A 20525-nucleotide genomic window follows, 5' to 3' on the forward strand; every position below is an offset into this window, starting at 1 on the left:
GCTGGGGTGTGGATGTGGGGTACCGACTGGGTCCCGTGGTGGGGGGGGGGGGGGGGGGGGGGGGGGGGGGGGGGGGGGGGATTCGAGGAGTGACCACGTGTTTCATTCTCCCTCAGCTGAAAGCCACAGATGCAGATGAGGGCGAGTTTGGGCGTGTGTGGTACCGCATCCTTCATGGTGAGTGGGCTGCCCTAGGATGGAGAGGGCCAGCGCTCCTGCCCTTAGGATGGCAGAGCTTCTCCAGGCTGCCAGGAGTCTGGGAAGTGAGGCCAAGGGATATCACCCTGACCGAGGGGGCCTTGGGGTAGGGCAGCCCCCCCACAGCAAGCCCCCCGGAGATGGTCATTGGCCCAACATACAGCATGGGACCATCCCTGAACTAATTACTATTGGTCAGAGACTAAAATCTGCTGATCTGCCCAGTCTGGAAATCAGGGTAAGATCACGCCTACACAAAGCACCTGGACTGAGAGTGGAGGAGGGTGGATCCCCAAAGGAAAATCAGAGTGCTGTTCCCCCAAGGTGGCAGAATGGGTACTAGACTGGCCCAAAGATGTACACAAAATCCTCAGTTCAACCACCCACGAAGAATTTGGTTTTGGTGCCTCTTTTGGTAGTGTCCCAGATCTTTCTGAAATATTGAATCCACTGACACGTCTGGGTACGGGCGTATCAAGGGACCCCCAGCCTTCCCATCAGTAGGGTACAAGGGGGGCTCCTACCCTCTCCCTCAAATCCTGCCAGGCCAGGGCAGCATGAGGCAGATAACTTCTTGCCATCGTGGGCTTCAGCCAGGGTCCCAAGACCTCTGGGCAGGATCAGCATTCTGGGTATCTGGGCGCCCCCCCACTTCCTCCCCCTCCCCCTATGCCATGATCATCCCATGTCTTGTTCCAGGACGGAGCCCATGCATCTCCTCTGTCCCTCCACACAGGTAACCATGGCAACAACTTCCGGATCCATGTCAGCAACGGGCTCCTGATGCGAGGGCCCCGGCCCCTGGACCGAGAGCGGAACTCATCCCACGTGCTGATAGTGGAGGCTTACAACCATGACCTGGGTCCCATGCGGAGCTCCGTCAGGGTAAGATGCTGGGAGGCAGGGTGGGGTCAGCAGTGAAGCCCTGCCTCGCCTTCAGCAGCAGCCTTGGAGGTGGGCTGAGACCACAGCTGGCCCGGAGATGGCCACCAGCGGGGGCCCGGTGGGGGCCCGGTGGGGGCAGGCCACCACTGGTTTAGGTGCTGAATGACCTGGGGCTATGGTTGCCGGGGGCGTGCCGAAGCCCAGCCTGGGATCTTAGAAGTGTCATTTTGCTCTGAGCCTCAGTTTCTCCAGATGTGGAAGGGGGTCAGTGATACTGATGTCTGTCCTAAGGGATGAAGGAGGTGTCCTTACGGTACTAACCCCCATACCCACACAACTCACAAGGAAATCTCACAAATCTGACCTTCGAGATAGAGATGTTGCCAACTTGATTTTACATGTGAGGGAACTGAGGTACAGAGGGGTCGCTAGTGATAGAACCAGGACTTGAGCCTGGTCTTCCAAGTCCAGGTCTCCAGTGCACTTTCCATTGAAAGTGTCCCCCAAATATCCCGGTTACCACTCCCAGATGCCCCGTCCAATGTATTCTTTTCTGCCCCCCCTCACTTACCTTGAGCCTCTGCCCCATGTGGCTGAAATCACATTAAACCTTCATCTTCCTGAATGGTCAACAGCAGACGCACAGATACTCCGACTGGCCGGGCTGGTTGAGGCACTGTTCTGCCCAATGGCAGGGGGTTGGCTGAGGTAAATGAGATGGCCTAGCAAGGTCACCCCGCCCTCCCCGCACTGCACACTCAGCAGCTCACAGCCCCTTCCCCGCAACCACGTGGAAAGTGAGTCAGACCCCAAAGGTGAAGAGTAGGTGGGCAATAGGAAAAGCCGGGGTGGGGAGAAAGCAGGGACTTTTACCCAGGACTGCGTGGAGCAAAATGAGCTTCTTATCAGCCCCATCTCCACCCCACTCTTTCCCCAGGCTGGAAACAATGAACAGCAACCTGCCTGGGGTCACCATCACGCAGGAGGTGCTGGGGGGTAGGTGACTCAGCCTTGGCCCATCTCTTGCTCGTGTCCTCTCAGCTTTGCCCCAGGAGGAGATGGAAAGAGCAGTCAGTCTGGGTCCTTACAGCTGCCCCTCTGAGTGAGATCTTCCCCGGGTGGGGATGGCTGCGGGGGTCACATCACTGGGATGTTTACACCTTGGGGCTGCTTGGGATGATTCTGGGGTGCTGGTGACGGCGGGTCACACTCAGTTACCTGAATGTGAACCGGGGCATCCCCACATAGCCCTGCTCCCCTGCAGGTCCGTGAATTGCTTACGTGCTCGTGAGTGCACCCACATCAGAGCGTGCTCTTTGAGGGGCCCACTTCAGGCCACAGAGGGACTGATGTCAGCAGCGTAGCTTGGGTTGGCTACCTGGACTTGAAGCTTCCTAATCAGAGCCCCCCCTGTGGCCTCCTCACTCCCCACTCTCCCAGAAGCAGGTGGGCACCTCTCTCCAGGGCCAGCTCCTGTCAGCCTTGACATTGTGACTGTAAACCTTTTTTAGCTACAAACCTTTTTTTTTTTTAAGATTTTATTTTTAAGTAATCTCTTCCACCCAACGTGGGGCTCGAACTCACAACCCCAAGATTAAGAGCCGCATGCTCCACCCACTGAGCCAGCCAGGTGCCCCTAACCACAGACCTTTTGAAACAAAATGGTATACAGTGGGCCAGGATACAGCGTAAAACAGATGGAAGCCAGGCTGGGGCGGTCGGTGGGGGATGGGAAACACACCTGCTTGCCCACCCTCCTTTGTTCCTCTCCGCGTGAACCCCGAGGGATAGTAAATCCTCACATGGTGCTTACTCTACGCCAGGCATTTCTCAGTGCTTTATGACCTTGAACTCACTTAACCCTCATAACTACAAGGTAGGCACTGTTATCATACCCATTGTATGGAGGAGGAGACTGAGGCAGAAAGGGATTGGCCAATGTGTACAGGGCCCCATAGCAATAAGGGTCCACACAGGTCTGCTCTCTCAGTCCCTACACTCTGCTGCCTCACATACAAGCCCTTCAGAGCCGAGTCCACTGCCTAAAACCCCGAGTCATTTTAAGGTGGGAATTTAGGAGCTGGCACCCAGGGCAGAGGCATGATAGCCTTTGTCAGATGCAGCCACCACACCTCTGAGCCCCAAGAAACCTGGGGACTTCCCTGAAGACAGTGTGGGCACTCTGGCTTTGCCCCGGATTCATTTGCCCAGCAGCAGCCGAGATGGCTTCTGGGGACTATCCACATTCCCCAGGTCCCACTCTAGAGACCAGGGACAGCGCAGACAAGGGCCCAGGAGCACGGAGTGAAAGGCCCTCCTAGAGTCTGGGGGCCTCACGTGCACCCTGCAAGCGTGCACGTGCATGCACACACGTCTCCTGCCCTGTCCCCTCTGGAGAGCACAGCACGACACAGACAGTGGGGCTGGTTCTCCAGGGGCCCAGGAGCTGAGCCCTCCCGCTTATAAGAACTTGGCAGACCTGTGCGTTTCCTGTACATCTGTGTCTCTCAGGTTTGCAAACCACACACCATTATGCCTCCTGTCTCTGCTGCTAAAACAAGGCTGAAACTGACAAGAGGATGGTGGCGTGGAGCCAGCCTCATGGAGCACGGACCACACCCAGGCTCCATGCCACCCCCCTCCTCCTTATCATCCCGGCAGACTGGCCCTGTTTGTGCCCCCACGACCCCCAGAGTAAAGGCCAGTTGGACAAGCAGACTCAGGAAGGGGAAGGCTCACGGTTTTGAAAGATGGATGGTTAGTTTCTGTTTACAGCAAGAGAGTTCCCAATATTCGTCCATGCAAATTCCCCCCACACCCACCCCACCCAGGATCTTCCCAGCCAAGTTCTTGGTGAAGCCAAACTTAGAAGATTCTGGCTTGTGAACAGCTGTGCTCTGGGGTGGGCACTTTAGTTTGCATAGTTGGTTCTGGGTGTCTGGACATGAAAATGTGATGATGCAACAGGGCTGCAAGGAACCCCAAAAGCCGGGAAGATAGAGAAACCTTTACCCGCGTATGCCTCTCCTCCCCCCCCCTCCCCCCCCCGGCTAATGTTCTCCACAAGTCAGGCCAACATTTCTGCTACCGAAGCCCCCCCCACTTCTCCAGCAAATTCCCAGCTAAGCCCAGGAGAGAAGCCAGGGCTGATCCCGACGGCCGTGATCAATCAGAAACCCAATATTAGTGCTGTCAGATTGTCTGTGCCGCGGCCCCGCCATGAGTGCTGGTGAGCAGTGTGAAATCTGTGTTGCACACTCTTGCTAATGCTCCATTTGCTGCTTCCATTCTGCTGGCAAGTTCCTGCTGACCCTGGTTCTGTCAGGCTGGAAGGAGGTGGTCTCTTGTTCTAAGGCCAGCTCATCCCCAACATAGAGCAAAGAGGAGTAGGGGTTGGTGGGCTGAGAACCAGGAGGGCCCCCCCCCTTTCCCACCCCTTCAGTCACCATGAGGCCTTGGGTACGTCCCTCCTCCTCCCTGAGCCTCCATCCCCCCATCTGGGAAAAGAGGCAGGGACCCTGGGCCTCCCTGTGGCTCCTTAAGCGCCAACACTCTGTGATACCCTCCTTCCCCTACCACCCTGGTCCTTCTGGACACAGAGCTGGTCCTGCCCGTCCCTGGGCCAGACCCTCCCTGTGCTCCTGTGTGATGGGAGGGGCAGGGGCAGGGGGTGTGGCAAAAAAAAAAAAATGCTGTGACCCTGACCTCTCTCCATAAAGATCTTTTAAACTGTTTTTCTTCTGTTATGCAAGATCTATATGTTCTTTAAAGAGCAATTAGAAAGTACAGATAAACAGTGATGGAAATGATGCATAATTCCACTATTCAGATAGAGCCGCTATCTTGGCCAGGCTTCTCAGAAGCAAATTCTGGGACAAGAGTTGATAGGAAGATGGTAAGTAGGAAGTGTACCCAGGAAAAGCCAGAAGGGGCGTGGGACCAGGGAAGGAAAGGCAGCTGGGGAACTTTGACTCAGCCCCACGGAGAGCTCTGGAGAGAATCACTCCAACTACCCAATCAGGGCTGAGGAATCCAAGTTTTACAGCCCACACCCATCAGTCCCTGGTAGGGGCTGCCCCAGGGGACATAATCTCCAGGCCATTCCGGCTCTCTGGGTGTGTGTGTTCCAGCAGCCTGGGTGGGGTGGGGTGAGTCCCCCGCCAAGAGCCACTGTGGCTGGCTGGCAGAGAGAGCCCCCAGAGAAAGTGCCTTGGTAATCAACAGGGGTCTGAACACCAAAGTCCTCTGCTACAATCATCATGAACATTTTTGTGCCTATTCTCCCAGATAGATTTTGATATTCCAATGGGGTCACTTCAACCTTTTGAAGCACTTTTGCAAAGCCTGGCTCATTTTGTCTTCCTACCAACCATAGACGTGGCACAGAGCATGAGTTACCAGGCTGATGTATTGCTGTTTCATAGCTGAGCAACTTGATGGCCCCGAAGAGTCACTAATTAGTCACAGGTTCCCCCAGGGTTAGTAGCAGTGCCAAGAGTAAGATCAAATGACATTCGAGCACCTGCCCTGTGCCTGGTACCGTGCCAGGTGGGGGGCCATGGTGACCAACCGTCAGGAGCTCCCCACTGGCCCAGGAGAGCAATGACCACACATGCAGGCCCAGGTGGGCTGGCCCCGGCCTCCTCCGGTCTCCACCCCACCTTGACCTTCCACCCCCGGTCTGGCTCCTACAGGTGATCGTGTACGTGGAAGACGTCAACGACGAGGCCCCCATGTTCACACAACAGCAATACAGCCGCCAGGGGCTTCGAGAGACCGCGGGCGTCGGCACGTCGGTCATCGTAGTCCGAGCCACGGATCGAGACACCGGTGAGGCTGGCTTTCCCCGGAGTCACCTTCCGCAGCTCGTCCCTCCTGCTCCCGTGGGGCCCGTCATCCTCGGGACGCCGCAGGCTCCCCGATTCAGCAGCTCTCAGGCTGGGGGAGGGGCTCTGGGGGCAGTCCTGGTGGCATCCGCACCAGATGCCCAGGCCTGCAAGGACTGGAGTGGGGGACTTGTCCCAATCTCTGGATGGAGAGAGGGGAGGTCCCGAGCTTGGAAAGTCTAGGTTTCTCACTGGCGCAGTCGGAAGCTCTGGCTAGCCTTTGGCTGGGGGCTGGGCAGGGCTGCGGGAGGTAAAGAACTTGTCACACAGCTGGCCGAGGCCTGCCCCTCCAGCCAGCGACGGCTCCATGTGCTGCGGGCCTGGCTCAGGGCCTGACACACGCAGGCTTCACAAGGGGCAGTGTTCTGGAGTGCTCTGAAGGCAGCCCGCCTTCGCCGAGGACCCTGAGCCCCAGAGACGGCCGCAGCTGGCGGTGCAAAACGGGAGAACGTGGCCAGGTCACAGCGGCCCTCTTCATGGGCCCCGGCTATTTGGGCCTCTGCCCCAGGCCGGGGATGCAGCCAGAGAGGAGCTCTTTCCTAGACGGTCCACTGCCCCCCCTGGAGAGGCTCCCTGAGCTGCTCCCAGTGTCCCAGCTCCAGCCCCTCCCTCACGTCAGCCCCTGTCAGCATCCCCAGCCCCGCTGGGGCACAGGATGGGGTGACGGGGTGGGGGGCGGAGATCGGTCTGAAAACTGTCAGATTTGCCATCCCTTATATGGCCCATTTATACAGTTCAGGCCACATATGTCCCTGTTGTCTAATGGTTCATGGCCTTTTCTGGGTCAGGAATCCCTTTGAGAAATTAGTGAGAGCTAAGTGTCCCTCCCTAGAAGAATGCACATCCATTATGAGTTTAGCAAATGATTTTAAGGAAGTCTGGGATTTCCTGAGTGGTTTTATGGCCATTCCCCTGGAAGTCTGTGGACTTCAGCTAAAGAATCCCAACTTGAGCTCCTGGTTGAAGAATGTACCGAGGCCGAGGGATTTGAGGTGGAGGAGTGGGGAGGACAGGGGAAGGTGTCCCTGGTGCTAGCAGTCTTTGGCTGGAGGGACCAAATGGAGTCTTGGCCACTTCTGAGGATGCTGCCCCTAACACTTTCTAGATGAAAGCTCCCCCTCACAAGAGATCCCTAATTTCCCCATTGCTACTTGTCCAAATACCCAAGGCGGGGAGGGGTTGCTACTTGAGCTTGAATTTAGAGGCTCCAGAGGCAGAACCAAATCCCTCCAGTACATCTCTTATGCCAAAGCCAAGCTCCAGAGAGGTTGTGTGTGTTGGGCCTTGCTGTCCACATAGACCCTGGCCCCATCCTCTGCCACTTCTCTCGGGGAGTGGGGGGCAGTACACACTGGGCAGGTCAGCCAGGGCCGCTCACCTGGTCCCTCGGGGCCAGTAGCAGGTATGCCGTCGGCAGCCTGGGAAGCCACAGGGCAGCCCCACCCCCATCTGGGACTGCACACTCTTGTGTCCTCCTGCAGGGGACGGCGGCCTGGTGAATTACCGCATCCTATCTGGCGCCGAGGGGAAGTTCGAGATTGACGAGAGCACGGGGCTCATCATCACCGTGGATTACCTGGACTATGAGACCAAAACCAGCTACCTGATGAACGTGTCTGCCACCGACCAGGCCCCCCCCCTTCAACCAGGGCTTCTGCAGCGTCTACATCACGCTGCTCAATGAGCTGGATGAGGCTGTGCAGTTCTCCAACGCCTCCTATGAGGCGGCCATCTTGGAGAACCTGGCACTGGGCACTGAGATCGTGCGGGTCCAGGCCTACTCCATTGACAACCTCAATCAGATCACCTACCGCTTCGACGCCTATACCAGCGCCCAGGCCAAAGCCCTCTTCAAGATAGATGCCGTCACGGTGAGGGAGGCTGGGAGCAGGCACAGCAAGGGCTCTCCCTAGGGGCAGGAGGCACAGTCCTTTTAAAGCTAACCAACATTTCTTGAGCTCCTTCTATAAGCACAGTACTATCCTCTTTGTCATAGAGTGTCTTTGAGATAAATACCCCTGTAATGCATCCCTTTCAATATTCAGGGGTAAGATAAAGTTTATACCTAGGCAACCTGGTAACCTTCTTGTTATTAGACAATGAGAGCTATGCAAGTCATCACATTTCTCTTTTTACCTTGGCTGTTAGGAAGCTCAGACGTAAATTGCTTCATCACAATAGCCAGTCTTAGCTAAGGAGCAGCTAGTCTCTTATCTACTATTTGGATCTTACTCTTCCATCTCTTTTATCAGACTCCCTTCTTTGAAAATAGGCAAGGTATGAATCACTGCAGGGTACAGGTCTTGTCCTAGGGAATATCGGGTTCACAAAGATGAACGAGACCCTTCCCAGCCCCCAAAGAGTTCGTAGACTGGGAGGAGAAATGAGAATAATCAGGGATGTACATCCGAGCACCACAGGGGAAGATGTGAAAAGAGCTACAATACAGGTGTAGTGGAGCTCCCAGGGGCCCAAATGAGAGTGATCTTACCTGGCTGGGGGAGCATCTGAGTGAGGTTTGAGAAAGAAGTAGGATTTAGGCCGACAGAGCTCCGCGGAGATGTTCTGCTGGGCAGAGGGAGCGATGTGGAAGGTAGGAGAGTGGGCAGAATGTTGGGGATTAGCGAGGACTCTGCTTTGGCTGGAGCATGGGACAGCTTGGCGGGGGGGGGCGGACTCTGCCTGGTGGGTATGATGTCATCAGCCTTTCGTCTGTTCCCTTCCCCGCAGGGTGTGATCACGGTCAAGGGCCTGGTGGACCGGGAAAAAGGCGACTTCTACACCTTGACAGTGGTGGCAGACGATGGTGGCCCCAAGGTGGACTCCACCGTGGTGAGTGAGACCCCGGGTGAGAGCCCCACAGACATAGCCCATCACCGCCCCAAGGCACCCCAAAACCTACATCTTCACCAGCCACCCCCACACAGGCCAGGCAGTGGGTGAGGGTTTCGGCCACCCAGGGACAGCGCTGCGGCCGTCATGCCACACCTTCCTGGGCAGCCTGGGCTAGGGATGACACCACAGACCGGGACCGGGGGGGCAGCACACCCCTGCTGGGAGGGGGCTGGGGGAGCTATGGACTGCTAACCATTCTACCCTGGCCTTTTCTCTCCCTTGGCCTCCTGCCGGCTCTGCCTACAGAAGGTGAGTGGCCTGTGGACTGGGGCTGTCCCCTGTACTGTTGGCTGTGGCCAGTGCCGGCTCCATCCCTATGTGGCACTGCACCTTCCTGCATCCTCTGGAGACAGGCCCATGGACAGGCCCGCAGCAGGTTCCTGCCCAGACCCTTCACAACCACTCCGGTCCCGGCCCGTCTTGGGCGCATTCCCCAGATCCAACTCTGCCCTTTGTGCCAGCCCGTGGGGGCTGGGATTTGGGGGTAGGGGGCACTAGAAAGGAGAAGGTGGGACACACAATAGAAGGAACATGGAGGCTTCGTCCCAGCTCTGCTGTGTGACACAAGCAAGTTGCTCAACTTCTCTGTGCTTCTCTTCCTCGGGTCTAAAGTGAGGATCTTGTCAACAGCCCTGAAGCTGGCAGGAGATGGTGAATAAGAAGCCCTTTGTAAACTAGGCCCCAAGGAGCGTATGATGGGAGTGGCATCTGTAAAGGGGAAACTAGCCCTCTCTTGGCGGGTTGGGGGAAGGAACATATAATGTTATGGAACATGGGAGGTGGGCCCACGGTGCCGGGGCCTGGAGCGTGCTGGCCAAGGGCTGCCATGGGCACAGTGTGAGTCACTGTCCTCAAGGACTCTAGGGCAGGAACACCACATGCTCGGAGCATTTTGAGGAGGGTGACTGCTCAGGCCAGAGGTGTCGGGCAAGGTTCTTAAGAGGGTGGGGGAAGTGGGTGAGGCAGGCAGGGACCTCAGGCTGGGGGTTGAAATGGGGGTAGTCCCCAGAGGGAGGGTCTACCAGGCGGGCAGCCTGCAGGGATAACAAGAACATTAACAACGTATTAGGCTTGGGCCCCAGCCAATCTGGTCTGAGGCCATCCGTCGACCACATGAGGCATCCAGCTCATCCACAGCTTTGGTTATAGCCACATTCTCACTCCCCACTGGGTCCCTATCACATTACCCTAGAAGGACGGAAACCAGCCCACTGTCCAGGCTAAGAGCCCAATGCAGCAGCTTGGGGTTCTCTGCCGCACAGCTCCCTGGAGGTGCTCAGTTCCAATGGCCCTTGTTGTGACTTAGTTGTATCCCAAAGCCCCCTCCATCTGCAGGGCCAGCCTGGGGGTAGTGAGGCCAAGAGTAGCCATGAGCTGCATAGCTCCCCTGAGCCCCGCAGTGTTCCCAGAGGGCAGCCGGTGAGCAGAACCCTCAGTGGTGGATACCAGGCAGGTGCCATGTCCCGCCACTCCCATCTCAGGCTCCTGGCCACCCCAGCCGTAGGAGCTGAGGCTCAGGTTAAATGGGGCCCTCTCATTGGGCCTCGGCAGCCTCATCTATAAAATGGGCACAGTTGCAGCTAGCCCCTCATTTTTATGGGGAGTCTGGGAACTGAGGCCAGGTGGGGCCTGATAAGCAGCCAGGGTGGCCAGGATGCTCCCCACCAAGGCCGCCGGAGCCCTTCTATAGATCAGGCAGCCCCCTTCCTCCACACAGGCCGGGGGGGCACCCTAAGCACACACTCCTGCGCAAGCCCTGATCTCCATAATCGCTATACCCTCTTCCAGGAAGCAGGACCTATGGCTTTTTGCTCTGCCCTGGCTTCCTCCCAGGCCCCAGGGCCCACTGCCCCAGATACAGCAGCCCTTTTGGCCCCAGGCACTGTTGGAAGTGGTAGGGTGGAGGCAGCCTGAGGGGCCTTTTAAAGGTGGCATCATTTCCTCTGCAAGGCCGGAACCCCCAAACCGCAGCTCACCTACACCTGACTCTTCCCTGACCCCAGCAGCCCCCGTGGGCCCTGGGAGGGGTGGGGAGGCAGCAGGAAGGGGCAGATGGGGGGCGGGCTCTGGCATAACACCTTCAGGCCTCTGGGGCCAGGGGAAGTAGATTTGGACCATGAGGCCCTGTGTGGGAACACAGACCCAGATCTGATTCTATAGACCTTGGCACCTGCCCTCCATTCTCCCCCACTGAGGCTGACTCTGTGCTGCTGGGAGCACCTCACAAACAGCATCCCAGTGGTAATCCTAGAGGAAGCCCCTACTGTGTGCCATGCTCTGGACTGGGCTCAGGGTACAACAGGAAACCCAAATCAGATGTAGCCCCTGCCTTCACAAACGTAAGATACAGCGGGGGAGGGATGTTGATTAAATTATCGCACCAGTCAATGTATGCTATAGGAGACAGTCTATAATTAAAGATGTCAAGGAAATCAAGGAGGGCTTCCCTGAGGAAGTGATTCAGGCTGAGATCCACAGAAAGCGTAGACATTTACCCAGCCAAGAAGGAAGAGTGTAAAGGCAGAGGGAATAGCGTATGCAAAGGCTCTATGGTGGGAGGAAGCACAGGAAGCCTGAACAAAGCCTTGAGGAGAGCAAGAGAGTTTAGAGGAATCAGAGCACAGAGGCCATGTTTGGTTCTGCCCTGAAAATAGCATGGTGGGCATTATTGTGCCCATTTCACAGATGAGCAGACTGGGGCTCTGGGACTTTATAGAACTCCCTGACCAAAATCATGAGGGATAGGCAAAGCCTTGGCGCGTGAGATCATGCCAGTCTGCCAGGCAGGAAGCAGGACGGGGACCACATTGTACCACCCCTGAACTTTTTGTTTGCTCATTCATTCCCCAAAGCATCTTGGTGCTATAGGTGTTTTTGTCCCTACTTTCAGCTAAGGAAGTGGAAAATCAGAGAGGTTGAATCATTTTTTCCAAAATCACACAGCTGGTAAATGGTGGAGTTGGTCCTGCCTCCAAGCCTGGGCTTCTTGCCCTGCGGTTCTGACAGCTCCCTAAAGATATGGAGGCGTGGCTAGGATGGAGAAGAAGGAAGACCTGATTGGAGGGGGAGGAAGAAGGGGGTCTCCTCTGTAGCAGCGAGGTTCCCCAGACTCTCCAGGGGGGACTGTGTATGCTGCAGGCAGGCCTGGGAGCCCCTGTACCCCAGGCCCAGGGAAGGAGAAGATGAGGTCTGGCTTGGGGCAGGGTGGTGGGAGCAAGCCCCGCCTGGGAGTCCCAAAACCTGAGCCTCTCCCACCCGTCCTGAACCTTCCCATCAGTGAGCCTAAGCGGTGCTCATGGCCATCTGTGCGCTGGAAGCTACAGACACGAAACAATATGCTCTTTGCATGCAATTTGCACATTCCCGGTTTGTATCTGACAGTTGGAAATTCCTCTCCTCTCCCCACTGGGGACACCAGGCTACCTCCTGGCCCCTTCTTGTTCCAAAGCCCCGTTTCCTTCCCTCTAATCCAGATGTGCCAATGAAGAGGCCTTCGGGCTGGATCTGGCTGCTAGATGTGTTTTGACCAGCCGGCACCTAAGTTTTTCCTTTAATTTTTATTAACACGTAATTCCTCATAAAAATCTGGATGCCAGGTTCCCCTTGAAAAACAGGAAGTTCTGCCAATGTCAAGCTGGCGTTCTTCATGAATTTTTTGCTGAGTAGCCTCTGTCCCCTTTAGCCAAGGCCCATGCCTTCCAGCTCTCAGCCCCACCACCTAGGAGTCCCCCCTGGTCCCCTACCCTGCTGTCCTGGCCCCAGCATTTGAATGCATCCAGCCCTCCCCCATCACACTGTGAGGAAAAATGTGCTCAACACCTCTGTGTAAAGTCCGAATCGGCCCAGGCAGGCTCTGAATGCTAGCTGACTTTCTGGAACTATCAGCTCTAGGCCCCGATGGGCCCATGGTGGGAGCCTGGTGTTTGCAGCCAGGAAGCGGAAGGAGGCGGTAGGTCTCTGGCTGCCTCCCCCCCCCAGGTCTATATCACGGTGCTGGACGAGAACGACAATAGTCCCCGCTTTGACTTCACCTCCGACTCGGCCGTCAGCGTGCCTGAGGACTGCCCTGTGGGCCAGCACGTGGCCACCGTCAAGGCCCGGGACCCCGACGCCGGCAGCAATGGGCAGGTGGGCACCAAGTGAAATAGTTGGATCTTCCCTGTTGGTAGGAGGCTCACGTAGCCTCTCCGCTAGAGAAGGGGCAGTCAGGCTCCTCCCCGCCCCAGGCAGCACGGCCCTGCCCTCACCCCAGTCCACGGTCAAGGAGAGGAGGCAGAGCTGTGCAGGCTGTCGGCCCTGCCTGGGTCAAGTGAACATGGAGCCCGAAGGCCTGACACAGCTCAGCCCCCCACAGCAAGCTGAAAGCAGAGGGGGTTCATCCTTCCCGCTCACTCCTTCGTCACCTGATCCACCGACCACTCGGCATCTCGGCCCCGTGTGCCAGCCTTTCCCACGTGGCCCCAGGTCAGAGAGGACATGCTCCTCCTCCTCCCTCCTGCTTTGGGGGGCCTGTCCCACGGCAGGGAGTGCTCCCTCCACACACACTCCAGGTCTGGAGGCCCCAGCACACAAGGAGGACGGGTGATAGAGCATATTATTCTTCCTGCTGCTTTAATCTGTCCTATGAATCAGCTGGTATGTTTGAGGAGGTTTCCACCATTTAAAACTGGCTTGCTCGGGGCGCCTGGGGAGCTCAGTCGGTTAAACGGCCCACTCTTGATTTCGGCTCAGGTCATGACCTCAGGGTCATGAGATCAAGCCCTGCATCGGACTCTGCACCAAGCGTGGAGCCTGCTTGAGATTCTGTCTTCCTCTCCCTCTGCCCCCACCCCAAAGATGGCTTGCACACCTCTGGGGGCGGGGGGGGTGGCTTTGGGGTCAGAAGCACAGGCGTTCAAATCTTCGTTCTCTCGGTCATTTGCAAGCTGTGTGACCTTGGCCAACTGTTGCATGTTTCTGAGCCTCCTGTCTGCAAACTGAAAAGAGCATCTCCTTCTGACTGTTGCTGCGAGGGCCAGATGGAACCCCAGCTCGGGCCCGCTTCTAGCGGGAACTCCAGAAATATCAGTACCTCCCCACCTCTGTCCTGGGAAACGCCCGTGCCGTGGGACTCACACGCACCCTTCTGGCCCCTGGGCCGGTAACGCTGACCTCTCTTCCCCCAGGAGCCTGCCACAGGTCCTGCGTTGCTCAGTGCGCCTGCCGCACACATTCGTAGGGATGCGACCACCTGTGCATCAAATGTTCTCTTTTCAGATGCCCTTACCGAGCAGAGGGCCCGGGAGGGCAGGGGAGGGACTCGGCCGGATCTGGCGGCCTGTCCTCCCCACTCTCTCCCGCCTCTCCCCCCCTCCTCCCTGACAGGTGGTCTTCTTTCTGGCCTCTGGCAACATCGCTGGGGACTTTGATATCATCACCACCAATGACTCCATTGGCGAAGTGTTTGTGGCCAGGCCTCTGGACAGAGAAGAGCTAGACCACTACATCCTCCAGGTGAGAAACACCCCCCGCCCCGGGGTCTCTGTTGACCATCCAGGTGAGAGCTTGGTACGGCCTGGCAGTCAGCTTCCCGTGTCACTGGTCCCCAGGGGACCCAGAGCAGGAAGCAGAGGTGTCCGTCCCCGCCATAGGAGCCAGGGGAGAAGGCTTGGCAGAGCTGATAGAGTCCTGACTCTTCCACAAACAGTATGACTTTGGACAAGTTGTTCACTCTCTCTGGGCCTTGGTTTCCCCTCTTGTGCAATGGGCAGAAGAACCCCTACCTGGCCTGCCTCTGCCTCGGTGAGAAACAAGCGCAGGTGTGAGGAGTCCCAAAGGCCACCATTATTGCTGAATTGCTGTGGCTGGCCTGTTCCCTGAGGACTCTGGGGACCCCAGGGCTGCATTTCTGCAGGGGTCTGAGCCTGGAGAGCAGTTTCTGCTGCCCCACAGGCATCCAGGAATCATCCGGGCTCCCAGGGATAGGCTTGGGCTATGGGGGGGATCTCCAGTTCATTGCTGAAAAGATTATGGGAGGCTCTCTCTATTTGCCAGGGTTCAGAAAGGAGTGCATGGAACAGAGGTATTTGAAGCTAAAGGCAGGAGCCCGGGGTCTGGTCACAGGCCCAGGTCATGGTCAGGGGGCTGGCACAGCCCAGAATATAGTCAGGGGTAGAATCAGATGGTAAAGACTGGGCACACCAGAATCAGATTCCAAATGATGGCCCCAAGTCAGACAACAATTGGGCAAGGATTGTTTGCAGCATGGGGCAGAAGGCAAAATCCTGGGGAGAGCCCAGGGCTGGCAGGCCACACGGAGGCAGGGATGGACCCTTGAGTCTCTCTGCCTTCCTGGTCCTCCCCACTGGGCAGACTGCCCTTTCAGACTCCATATTCCTGATCTTTCCCCTACCTTTAGCCCCGAATCCAGCCTCCTCTCTCCTCTCCTTCCTCCAGGTTGTAGCATCCGACCGTGGCACCCCTCCACGGAAGAAGGACCACATCCTGCAGGTGACCCTCCTGGATGTCAATGACAACCCTCCAGTGATCGAGAGCCCTTTTGGGTACAATGTCAGCGTGAACGAGGTGAGGGCAGCTCTCGCGTCCGTACAGCTGGATGTCCAGGGTGGACAGTGGGTGTGAGTGACCATGAAGCACCTGTTTAAGTGTCTGCCTGGCCCGCTAGGCTCTCCAGACCTGGCAGGTGGGGGCGAGGCCCACTCACTCACAGTTCCAGCCCTAATGCCAGATCCTGGAACGCAGTATCTTTCTGTGGGTGGTGTGAAGAGGAGACAAGAGGAGAGAGAAAGAAGGAAGTGGCCTTCCACCACCAATAGGGATTTATCCCCGGGAGAGCTGTTTTTAAACAGAACAATGCATTTACTATTCATTCTTAAGACTGAGCCACTAAGGGAAATTTTTGCGCCAGCATCGCTGGGTATCAGGCCAGGTTGGACGTCCATGAAAGCAGGGCGGTAGAGGGGTTTAAAGGCCAGGGCTCAGGCCAGGCTCCCAGGATTCAGACCTGGGCTCTGCCACTGACAGGCTGTGTGACCTGCATACATGCTTTCTCCGTACCTCAGTTTTCTCATCTGTAAATGGGGATGGCATCATACCTAACTCATAGGGTTACAGAGAAGAGACGGTGAAGTCACGCAGCCCTGCATATAGTGGGTGCCCACAGAATGTTCACCACCAGCATCTTCATCCTCCTGCTCGGTGCTCCACAGTAGACAGAGCAAAGCTCTCTAAAGGCCCACGTGAAGCCCTTGGGCCCCCGGGGGCTCTGAATCCGGAATGACCTCTTTCCTGTTCTCCCCGCAGAACGTGGGTGGGGGTACTGCTGTGGTCCAGGTGAGAGCCACCGACCGTGACATCGGGATCAACAGCGTCCTGTCCTACTATATCACTGAGGGCAATGAGGACATGACCTTCCGCATGGACCGGATCAGTGGCGAGATCGCCACACGGCCTGCCCCGCCCGACCGTGAGCGCCAGAGCTTCTACCACCTGGTGGTGACCGTGGAGGACGAAGGCACCCCCACCCTGTCCGTGAGTAATGGGGGCAGCTGCAGGGAGGGGAGGGTGCTTGAAGGACAGCTCTGCCTTCTCTGCGGGGGGCGGGAGGGGAACAAGATGGGTGGGAGTGGAATGCCCGAGGTGGGTTAATCTTTGACAACTCCTCTGTCGTGCCCTTAGAAGGTCCGCCTGTGAGTATTTATGGAGGACCCGCGTGTGTATTTAGGGAGGCCCCGCGTGTGCAGGACTCGTGCGCTTGTTGTCCTGCACCTGCAGCTGCCCCGAGCCTCTGTTGAGCCCTCTTTGCGCAAACAGAGCCGTTCTGTGGGATGGTACGGAGTGAGCCTATACCTCGGGGCCTGGCCAGCCCCCACTCCACTTGTCAAGCTGTGTGCCCACGAGACTGCATTCACCCACACCCCGTGCCAAATAGGAAAAGGTGCTCTCTGGCCTCTTCCCCTCTGTCACATTGCTGTGACACGCTGTCGCAGTATGTCCAGGTTGGAAGGGACTGATGTTCTTGGTTCCATCTGGTGCAGAGCCCCCGCCCAAGGCAATGTGCGAGGTTTGCCAGGTTGGAGAAGGAGGTGTGCCCTGCGGGACCAGAGGGCGAGGTGGTCTGGGGGCAATGGGCTGGGTGGGAGATTTGGAGTCAGGAGTCCTGTGAGCTGGCTGTGCGATCGCTGGCAAGTCGGAACCTCTCGGAATGTGGGTCTCGTCATCCGTAAAGGGAGATGCTATCTCCTCTTAGGTGGTGTCTGGGGAATTGAATAAGCTCATGTCTGCGGAAGTGCTTGGCCAACCCTGAGGAGGACGATCGTATGGGCTGTGTACGGGCGCGGTAATGCTGCATCGCAAACCAAACCAAATGGAGAGACGAACACAACCATTGATTTAGCACCAACTCTGCAAACTGGCAATTTAGACCTGGTTTAGCTGGGCTCCCCGCTTTGTTGGGGTTGGAGGGGGGCAGCTGTGTGTCATTGGATGGCTGGGCTTTTGGGGGTTGGCCACCTATCAGCTGGGGTGACAGGGCCACCTGTCTCTCCTCTTCCAGAAGGCTAGCCTATACTTGTTCACGTGGAGCTAGAAAGGGTCCAGGAGAAACCGTGGAGGCATGCAAGGCCTCTTGAGTCCAGGTTTGGAACTGGGCTGAGGTTACTTCTAGCACATTCTGTTGGCCAAAGCAAGTCACAAGGCCAGTCCAGGTTCAAGGTGTGGAGAAATACACTCTATCTTTTGAAGGAATGAGTTGCAAATGAGTTGTAAAAAGTGTGGATACAGGGAGGTGTAAAGGATTGGGGACATTTTTGTACTCTGTCCGCCCTAGGAACCTGATCATACATGAGGCCTCAGCCCTGTCCCTTTGCCCCCTACGGGTGACTCTGTTAGACCCGTCCCCTCTGGCTCAGCCCTATGGACTGTGGGGTCAGAGCAGGCCTGGGCTGGGCTGTTTATCTGGAGTGTCTCTGGGGAGGATGGTGGAATTTGACCAATCCCAGGAAACCACATTCTGAGATGCTGAGGTTATGGGACTGGCTCTGGGCACACCCTGGGCATCCTCAGCTCCAGAGCTGCCAATGTCCCCACTAATCACTTTAGCCGTCCCCACCCAGTGAGCCAAAGAGAGGCATGTTTACAGGACACATATAACTGCCTGAGGGGGTAGGGGTATCAGTTACTATGGTGACATGGAAGGACTCCGTTTTGACACCCCTCCCCCCCCGCAACTGCACCTGGCTTCAGGGCAAGTCATCATCCTGGTCATCTCGCCAATGGCCTTTAGAGATGTGTTTGGCTACAAGTGACAGAAACTTTATAGTCATCAATAAATCAGAATGCATTTTATTCACATAACAAAAATTCTGGAGAGAATTACAAATGTTGGTTTTGTGCTCGGTGATGTCAGAGCTAATGCCTCTTGGCCTTTCCCCCATGGTTACAGGATGGCTGCTATAGCACCAGCCATCATGTCAGCATTCAAGGCAGGAAATGAAAAGAAAACAAAGAGCTATGCAAGCCATTTCTGCCCCTTTATCAAGAAAGCAAAAGTTTTTCCAGAACTATTTTCCAGAGTTCTGCTTATGTCTGTGGCCAGAAAAGATTCATATGGGCACCTCACTGCAAAGGAGATTGGAAAAAAATGACAGGATTGTCAGGACTGGCTTATTACCTGGAAGCCAGATATATCACTCAAACAAAAGCAGAGCTTGTTAGTGAGGGAAGGGCAGAGAACAGATCTGCGGTGGGAAACTGAGAGCATGTGCCCCTCCTCATCCTGACCTAGGCCAGCAAACACAGCGATCTCACCCCTGCTCCCCCCTTCCCCGCTCCCCACAGTCCTAGAGTTTCCTGGGGAGGCAGTCAGTGAGACCCTTGACATTCTGAGACCCTGAGTTTTAGAGGTGACATCTGGCTTCCTTTTGGTCTTCAGAAGAAAGGACAATTAGGGAAATGTGAAATCACCCCAGCCACATTTAACCACCAGGAATGGGTGGGCCGCTACTCAAGCAGTTCCTGCAGAACTTGGGACTGGTCCCTGTGGCCAGAAAGTTTCCATCTGTTGACAGACACCCTGACCCCCCACCCCCCGCCCCCAGAGACCCAACCTAGCCCAGTGGAGACCCATGAGCACTGCCTCCTCACACATGGGTCCCTGATATTCTGGCCCCACCTCGAAGCAGATCTCGGGCTTTCCAGCTCCCTGCTAAGACTACAAGAAGTTAGGTGGTGAGAGGTATAATCTCCCTTTCTCTACATTCCTCATTCTGGCCATCACCAGCTCGGGCCCTGGAAAGCACCTTCTAGATGACTCGGATCAGGCGTGGGGTTCCCTGAGGCCATCACCGAGGAAATATGTATATGGGCTCCTGGGCTGTAACACCATGCTATGGACAAACAGCATCAGGGACCAGCTGGGAAAAGATTTACAGGAGACATTTTTTAGGTCAAAAGGAATCTATCCTTTCAACTTTTTTTCCTGCTGCTTCAGGTTGAGGAAAGATCCCTGGTACTTGACTTCTGTAAGGGACACGCGACGGTGAAGAATTGCAGTGACCACAGGAGCATAGTTGAGAACTGAGCATTAGAGGATATTTGTTCGTTCATTCAATCGTTCGTTCATTCATTCGTTCATTCAGGCAGACAGTGTTCCCTGAATGCCCACTATGTGCCAGGCCCCAGGGATACTGGGAGGAAACAGTGTTGGTCCCTGCCATAGTAAAAGGCCTCCGAGTAAGGAAGGCACTGAGGCTCTCCAAGCACAGGGGCCAAGGTGCAGATGGGGCTGCATTGAGGAGCACTAACAAGGGCTTGGGGAAGGCTTCTTGGAGGAGGTGACAGCTGGGCTGTCTTGTCACTCAGTCATCGTTAGCACAACAAAGCATATCCTGGACCCAGAGATCCACCTGAACAAAGGCCTAAGATCAAGCAAAGACCAGGGGTGGGTTTGAGGAGCCGCACGTAGTTCAGGCCCGTGGCAGCATTCAGAGCCAAGAGTGCGGCTCTCTATCTATATATCCTTCCGGTGACATTGTCTCTGGGGTCTGCCCTAAGGACTGACTGCACTACTTTCTCGCGTGCCCCCTCCACTTCTTCCCTGGACAGCTGAGCCAGGGTGAGGACAGGGCACAAGCCGCAAGCAAGGGCCCTGCAGCCAGTGCCCAGCCATGATTGGCATCTGCCTCCAAGGAGCACTGGACCCCTGCAGATTTGCTTCCCCTCTGGCTGGTGAACCCCCAGGGTCAAGCACAAAACTGAGGGCCAAGCCAGAGGTGACCAGAGGAGGTCCCTTCCCTGCTGTTGGGCAGATTTCACTGGTTGGGTATTCGAGGATAGGGTTGTTTTAAGCCCTCCTGCACCAGCCAGAGCCCTGAGGAGCATCCCAAGGTTCCAAGAAAGGTCACCATGGTCTTATGGGTGGATGCCACCCTGCATGTATCTGTCCAGAGATGCCCGGCAGACCCACACACTGACCTGTTGTTTCCACCTACAGTTATCTGCCTGGTCCAAGCCAGCCATCACTGGCACAGGACCAGCCTCACAGGGGCAAGTAAGAGTCCCTCCTTTCCTCTTTCCTCCTTTCATTCAACACCAAATACGTGCCCGGCCTGTGCTAGAGGCTCGGGAGTCAGACATGAGTTGGGTACAGTCCTGTCCTCCAGG

General features: G+C 56.3%; 1 protein-coding gene across 1 annotated transcript in view; it reads left to right on the forward strand.

The window, feature by feature from the left end:
• Nucleotides 1-20525, forward strand: part of CDH23 (cadherin related 23) — a 359724-nt gene that overhangs the window by 272008 nt on the left and 67191 nt on the right. The window contains 11 exon segments of the mRNA XM_032423932.1: nucleotides 117-177; nucleotides 935-1083; nucleotides 5778-5913; nucleotides 7451-7602; nucleotides 7604-7840; nucleotides 8700-8801; nucleotides 9111-9113; nucleotides 12843-12992; nucleotides 14229-14357; nucleotides 15300-15428; nucleotides 16167-16394. Of these exon segments, the coding sequence (XP_032279823.1) occupies nucleotides 117-177; nucleotides 935-1083; nucleotides 5778-5913; nucleotides 7451-7602; nucleotides 7604-7840; nucleotides 8700-8801; nucleotides 9111-9113; nucleotides 12843-12992; nucleotides 14229-14357; nucleotides 15300-15428; nucleotides 16167-16394 (1476 nt within the window).

The sequence above is a fragment of the Phoca vitulina genome, unplaced genomic scaffold, assembly GCF_004348235.1.
Source record: "Phoca vitulina isolate PV1807 unplaced genomic scaffold, GSC_HSeal_1.0 scaffold29, whole genome shotgun sequence".
Taxonomy (NCBI): Eukaryota; Metazoa; Chordata; class Mammalia; order Carnivora; family Phocidae; genus Phoca; species Phoca vitulina.